Source organism: Egretta garzetta, unplaced genomic scaffold, assembly GCF_000687185.1.
Source record: "Egretta garzetta isolate BGI_Z169 unplaced genomic scaffold, ASM68718v1 scaffold1346, whole genome shotgun sequence".
Taxonomy (NCBI): domain Eukaryota; kingdom Metazoa; phylum Chordata; class Aves; order Pelecaniformes; family Ardeidae; genus Egretta; species Egretta garzetta.
This window is the reverse complement of record NW_009260003.1, coordinates 25,897-32,646: the sequence shown is the minus strand read 5'-3', so window position 1 is coordinate 32,646 and position 6,750 is coordinate 25,897. Positions and strand designations below refer to the sequence as shown.

At 53.2% G+C, this 6,750-nt stretch overlaps 1 protein-coding gene across 1 annotated transcript in view; it reads right to left on the bottom strand.

Moving 5' to 3' along the window:
- ADAR (adenosine deaminase RNA specific) overlaps positions 1 to 6,750 on the bottom strand; it is a gene marked incomplete at its 3' end in the record, with an annotated part of 18,792 nt that overhangs the window by 7,219 nt on the left and 4,823 nt on the right. The window contains exons 3-11 of the mRNA XM_035896060.1: positions 6,036 to 6,222; positions 5,809 to 5,966; positions 5,199 to 5,340; positions 4,782 to 4,999; positions 4,377 to 4,533; positions 3,163 to 3,334; positions 2,476 to 2,569; positions 970 to 1,098; positions 732 to 865 (exon numbers count right to left, since the gene is read on the bottom strand). Of these exons, the coding sequence (XP_035751953.1) occupies positions 732 to 865; positions 970 to 1,098; positions 2,476 to 2,569; positions 3,163 to 3,334; positions 4,377 to 4,533; positions 4,782 to 4,999; positions 5,199 to 5,340; positions 5,809 to 5,966; positions 6,036 to 6,222 (1,391 nt within the window). The remainder of the gene's footprint in view (positions 1 to 731; positions 866 to 969; positions 1,099 to 2,475; positions 2,570 to 3,162; positions 3,335 to 4,376; positions 4,534 to 4,781; positions 5,000 to 5,198; positions 5,341 to 5,808; positions 5,967 to 6,035; positions 6,223 to 6,750) is intronic.

The window sequence follows — 6,750 nt, the reverse complement described above, 5'->3', positions numbered from 1 at the left end:
CCCCTCCCCAGCTCCGCTGCCCTTCTCTGGACACGCTCCAGCCCCCCCAGGTCCTTCGGAGAGGGAGGGGCCCAACCCTGACCCCAGCAGTTGAGGGGCGGCCCCCCCAGTGCCCAGCACAGGGGCACGGTCCCTGCCCTGCTCCTGCTGGCCACACCACTCCTGAGACAAGCCAGGATGCCCTTGGCCCTCTTGGCCACCCTGCTGGCTCATATCCAGCCCCCTGTGAACCAGTACCACATGAAAAAGGGAACGCAGCACCAAGGAGTCATTTTTCACACGGAGAATGAAGCAGAATGAAACAGCGCTTGAAAGGGAGCTCGGAGACACAGAAGCTTTATAGCAAACTTCAGCCGTACTCTTGCCAGCGTGGTGGATTGGGGAAGGAGAAGGGACCCCCTCTAATGCCCCCATCCCTCTTACCCACCCCCTTTGGTTCTTGAATGCTTCAAATCATAGAAGGGTTTGGGTTGGAAGGGACCTTAAAGATCACCTTGTTCCAACCACCCCCAAGGGGAATGAACACCGTCCACTGGATCAGGTTCCTCTAAGCCCCGTCCAGCCTGGCCTTGGATGCTTCCAGGGATGGGGCAACCTGTTCCAGTGCCTCACCGCCCTCAAATCCCACAACAGCACCACACAGAGAGGGGTAAGGGAACTCCAGAGCTCCAGAAAGGCTGAGAGGAGCGGACTGGAGCCACCCCACCACGCAGGGGAACGGACGCACTCACCGTTCTCCACCTTGGTCCGCAGCTTGCCTTGTTTGGGGTTCTCAAAGAGCGGCTGATGCTGGGCTTGCCCCACCACGCTTGCCTGATCGCTGCAGGATTTATCAAAGAGTGCCCCGTCTCCACAAGGTGCTGTGCTAGAAAACAAACGCTCCCCGGGTTAGCACCGACGCTCAGCGAGCGGCCAGGGGCAGGATAGTGCTGCCGACAGCGGCCGCTCCCTGCACAGCCCCGCACCAACCTGACGTAGAGATGAAAGGTAACGCCGCTCTTTATTTTGAGTCTCTTCCCTCCAGCTGGCTCAAAAATGCTGTCTTCTGCAGAGGAAGGATTAGATGGGTCATACTTCATCAACTCACTATAGAGAAACCTGAAAAATAACAAAAGGACCTCAAAAGGCTGCTTTGCTCCTCAGCAAATCCAACTGCCTCTGCCGCACCAAGTCACCTGCTCCTGGTTGTGCCACACGGGAGAGCGAAGACCAGGAGCCGCGGCTGAGAATGTTTGGAAGCCAACAAACAGAGTTTGATGCTTCCTGTAGCGAAGGCGTGAAATAAAACGGGTTTCCTACCACGCAGAGGACACGCAATAGAAAATAAGCGTTCTGTCAGGTGAGCGGAGGGAAGCACTGGTGGGAGAGAGTAAGGAGCCTTGGCTGGCTGCTGCTTGCACGCATCCGATCCAAGCGTGAAGAAGACTTCAAGGTTGTTAATCTAGCACCTTTAGTCAGCACCAGGTTTGCATTAAGAGTAAACAGCCCCACGGGCAGCTGAACACAAGTGATATTATTAGCACAACCCCACGATCTGTTTACAATGACTGGGTTCTTTTACGGCTGCTTCTGCCCAGGGAGAGGGGAAAAAACCTTGAGGTCTCCAACATAGCATCAAGGACTAAAGAAAAACGGTGGCTTCACAGAGGCTCCTCAGGCAGAGCCTGTGCGGGGATTTGCTTTGCGAGGAGAGGTGGAGCTCACTGTTCTCATCTCTGACAGGCTCTGCTGTGCCAGAGCAGCCCAGCAGCCACGACTGTCAAGATTAACAGCTAAGACAGGAAGCAAGAGTGCAATCCTTTGACTTTACAGCTTGCCGGGGACCTGCCCCCACTGCCTTCCAGCGCCAAGGAACGCACAGAGGAACACACCGAGTACAGTGGCAGCAGGCAAAGGCTTTAAGAAAGCAGCTGGCTTTGCTGTTCATAACCCAGCTAGTCTAAAAAAGTCTAAAAATAAAGAGAAGGGCCACGCTGAATGTTTATAAAGAGAAGAGAACAGCGCAGTTCAGTTGGGAAAACCCTTTCCAACCGATGGAAAAGGATTTCTGACTTATCAAGGCAAACACATCCACTATGTTCTCCTGAAGCCTTCTATACCCAGATCCAGAAAGGCCACAAGGGGACCTGACCTGCAGATTCCCCAGCACCTTGGCTTAGAGCTGGGCTCAGACCGAAACAGCGGGTTGCGTGCCGGCCAAGCAGCCTCTGCAGGACGCTTTCAGTACATCAGATGTGGCCCTTGGGCTCTTGGCAAGTTTCCAGCTCAGCACTAATTTGGGCACCATTCAGGCATAGCCCTTTCTTATCAGAAATAACTTCCCTCTATTTAACAACACATGGGTAATCAGGAGCCTTAGAGGATCGCAGCCTCTCTCAACGCAGCAAGGAACCGTCCCAGCGACATCCCCCTGGGCTGGCTCAGCACCTCTTGGCAGGCCCCTCTCCTTCTCCTTCAGGTTTCCCCTTGTCTCACCTCACAAAGCCTCTTCGAGAAATGATTTCTGCGTGACAATCATTCACTGTCTCCCCCTTCAAGCTCAGCTCTTCTCCTTTCACACAACGATTACCTGAAATAAATAAAAGGGTGAGCGTCAAAGTCAACTCGCAGCTTCCCAGGAGGAGGAGGGAGGGTTTCACCTTGCTTCATATTTTACTACCTTGGGCTGCTGAGCAGCAGCACCCCCCTGACTATTAAATCATTATCCTGAACCAAGCAGTTAGGAAAATAAAGGGACAAAGAGCACACTTTAGGGACAGTGGAGACTTAAATTGCCACAGGTTTAGGGGCAGTGTGCCTTCCTGAGTGCTTTTCAGCCCCCCACTCTGGGTGGAAGTGTGGCAGGCAACTAGGAAGGGAGCTGAGGTACATGCAGCTGGGAAAAGCTGGGGGATCTTGTGCTGTACGACGTGAGGAATCCATGCTCTGATGCACAGACTGGCGCGTAGCAATGCAAGCAAAGATTAAGAGCAATATAGCTGCAGGCACGTTGGCTTTGTTCTCTCTCTCTAACCAGATCGCTTGTGACACCACGCGAGCCCTGGGAACGTTTCTTGCCCTCTCTGAAGAAGCCTACAGCAAGAGCCATTCCCTAGTTGCAGCTGACAGGGAATCTAGCGGGGAAGGGAGAGCTCAGCTGGTGCTGGAAGAAGCTGTTCGTACCCGTTCCGATGCTGACCACCACTCCCAGGCCCCTGTTTCCTTTCCGCATGATGATGGCGGCCAGGATCTTCCGCCCAAGCAGGCTGTGCTGGATGCGAGCAGTGAGGGTGTTGAAGCGCTGGTGGCTCAGCATGGCCATCTGATCATGTAGGGTGCTGCCACTCACGGGGAGCTGGAACGGGGACACAAGACCAGGATTGCAAAGAGCTCATGAGCAGGTCATGGAACAAAACGGCTCGAGAAGTAGCCAACGTGAAGCACAGTGTCCAAGCAGAAGGCAGGAGCACAGAAAACACGAGCTACAGGCAGAGCAGTTTGGGGTTGAGTGCACGGACAGTGTCGTGGCAAGGGGCGGGTGAAGTTCTTTTGGGTATTTTTGGGAAAACCCTGTCTAATGCTTTTGAGTTCTGCTCCCAGCACATCATTAAGAGACAGCAGCAAGCTGTCCCTCCTGGCAGCAAGCAAAACGGGCTGAGGAACGGCCGCCCGAGATTGCCAGGGAAAACCCCCAGCGCAAAGGAACAAACCCCATCTTGCCTGTTCCCAGAGACTCAGCCAAGGAAATCTGTTACTGGCTTTGGAGGAATTCCTTCCCTGGCTGCCTGCGAGGAGACTGCACAGTCACCGCCACTGCAGACGGGCACTTGCCTCCTCTAGCACTGCTGACTGACAAATCCTCCCTGATGGCTTTTCTATTTAGAGCCACAGCTGCTGTGCTCAGCTGTGCAGCCCCGGAACGCGGCTTTTAAGAGATCACAAAACTCTACGTGTGATTTAAAGCAGCCCAGGTTGGGGATAGCCATCCTGACACATCCAGAGCTTTGCTCTTATCTGACGCAGGAGTTTTTTGAGCTGACACACAGTTTTTAATGCAGCATGAAGGGGGTTGGAAGGAGGAGGGGAGGTGGGGGGGAAGAAAAAAAGACACAGAATTAAAAATGAGTGTGTTCCTGCTCCACCACAGGAACACACTTCAGTAGCTTGTGGAAGAATCTGATGATAATTTAGCCCTAAAGCAGACGCCAGCAGGAGGAAAGAGTACGTCTGTGCCCCGAGGAAACATCTAACCCACTTCAGGAAAATGTCAGCTTATTTACACCTTCAGAGAACAAAGATCTCACAGTTGATCTTGAAAGCATTTTTCTGCTGGACTGAACGGCACAGGACAAGCAGGGCTACAAAACCAGCCCCGGCTTTGGAGGAAAAGGATTTACCTCGCTGATGTTCATCCCTTCCATGCGCTCAATCTTCTCCGTTTCCCCAATCAGGACTCTGAGCGCTGCATCAGCTGCCTCCTGCTTGCCCTGCTTTTTATTGTGTGCGGTTACAGCGGGGAACCAACGGCCTCCAACCTTCGCCTGATAGACAAACCTGTAAAGACAGCAGCGCACCTCTGAGAAACCCTGAAACCTATGGATTTCAGTCTGGTTTTTAATTTCTCTCAGTGGAGAGAGGAGGAGCAGAGGTAGCTTCTTGTCATCCGGACATAAGGTTTGGCAGAGGCAGCAGCCCGGCCTGTTGCCGTCTCGAACTGCATCAGGAATTTTGCTTTCTCTGCCTTTTCTCCAGGACAACAGCAACAGCGCAAAAATTCCCCCCGGACAGAGGCAGCTACTCACTTGGGGTCATGGGGAGGTCCTGACTGGTCAATGAGTTTGAACTCTGCGGCAAAGCCATTGGAGCGGGCGTATTCCAGCAGGCCACTGACAGGATTGACATTAAGGTATTTGATGAGCTCCCCGACACCCTTCGCTTTTGCCACCTTGGGTTCCTCGGGAGTGGCGATCCACGGTCCACAGCTGTGCGTGGACTGGTCACTGTGGGGCTTCAAGACAGGCTAAAGCAGAGTTGGACAGGAGAAGGCTGTTAAATACTGAGCAGCTGGTAGCACCACAGGCCAAGCGCACTCGGCAAACCTCTGCCAGAGCCAGCACGTGACCTCGTGGGGTGAAATCCAGCAGAGTATGAATTAAAGCATGGGGGGGGGGGGGAACCCAACTCAAACCACTTGGGTCTTATAAAGAAGTTCTTTGTACCTGTTCAGGTGGGACATGGGGTACAGACTCTCCAGAAAGAATCTTCACAGCAACTTCTGCTGCCATTTGCTTTGCTCCCTTCTTGCTGTTTCCTACCACAGCAGGGAAAATTTGGTCACCCATTTTCACACAGTAGCTGAACCTGACAGGACATTACAGCACATGAAAAGTGTTAAGCATAGGCGTCTCCATCTGTTTATTATCCCCTTCTCCCAGTTCAAGTTTAATCCTTCTGGGTTGTCTATCTTGGATTAGATGACCTCTAGGGGTCCCTTCCAACCCAAAACATTCCATGATTCTATGATTTCCAATTTAAATCTACCACAATGGCCTTAAATACTCCCACTAGGACGCTACCAGGTAGGGTACAGGACTGGAACCTGTTCCTGGTCTGGTAGAAGTAACAGCACCCTTTCTCTGCAAAAGGGCATTGGTTTTGGTCTCTTTCTGGAGGCAGATGTCTTGGAGGACCCGTGCCCAGACTCCTGAGGTAAGAGGAGCGCTCAGCTAGGTCAGTGACGAGGCCAGGAACACGGGTAGCGTGCTGAAGAGGAAGGATATTAAAGAAAGGGTTTTCGTCCTCCCCAAAGCTGACAACAACGTGCCGTACCGAGGATCGTGCGGTGGGCCTTCCTGAGAGAGCAGCTGGAATTCAATCGTGTTCCCCGATTTTTGTCCATACTCCATTAAGACGCTGATAGGGTGCTTCCCAGGAAGCAGGTTGAGATGAGCTGGCGCAGACGACGGCTCTGCCTCTGGCTGCAAAGGCTACGGCAAGCCAGTTTCAAGACCAAACCCTCTTTCACCAGCCTCATGAGTAAAGCAAACAAGGCTCACCAATTCCGGTTCAGAGCTGTCGGAGGGAAACGGCTCTTCACATTTAATTCCCCCATGTTTTCCATTCTCCGCTTCACTCATCAGGACCTTCATAGCATTAGCTGCTGCCTCCTGCTTAGCGAGTTTTTTGCTGCCTGCTTCTGCTGGTGGGAATCGGCGCCCATTAATCACAGCCTGGAACTTAAATCTTTGAAAGAGAAAAGCAAAGAGGTAAATCAAGAGGCAAAAGTGTGGTCTTCTCAGGACAAGCGGGCAAGGCTGCTCTTGGAATTCAGGGGAGAAGGAGCAGCTAGCTCAGGCCGGGAAAGCAAACCCAGGCTGCCACGTGCAGAAGACAAAAATACCAAGGGTCCCCCCGACAGCTCTGCATCTGGGCCTTGTTTCCTTGTATTTTGCTGGGTAAAAAAACAGGCTGGATGGCCGAGCCCAGAGAGTTTTGGTGAATGGAGTTAAATCCCGTTGGCGGCTGGTCGCAAGCAGTGTCCCCCAGGGCTCAGTTCTAGGGCCGGTCTTGTTTAATCTCTTTATCAATGACCTGGGCGAGGGGATCGAGGGCACCCCCAGTCAGTTTGCAGATGGCTCCGAGCTGGGTGGGAGTGTGGATCTGCTGGGGGGAGGGGGCTCTGCAGGGGGACCTGGCCAGGCTGGATCCATGGGCCCAGCCCAATTGGGTGAGGGTCAACAAGGCCAAGGGCCGGGTCCTGCCCTGGGGTCA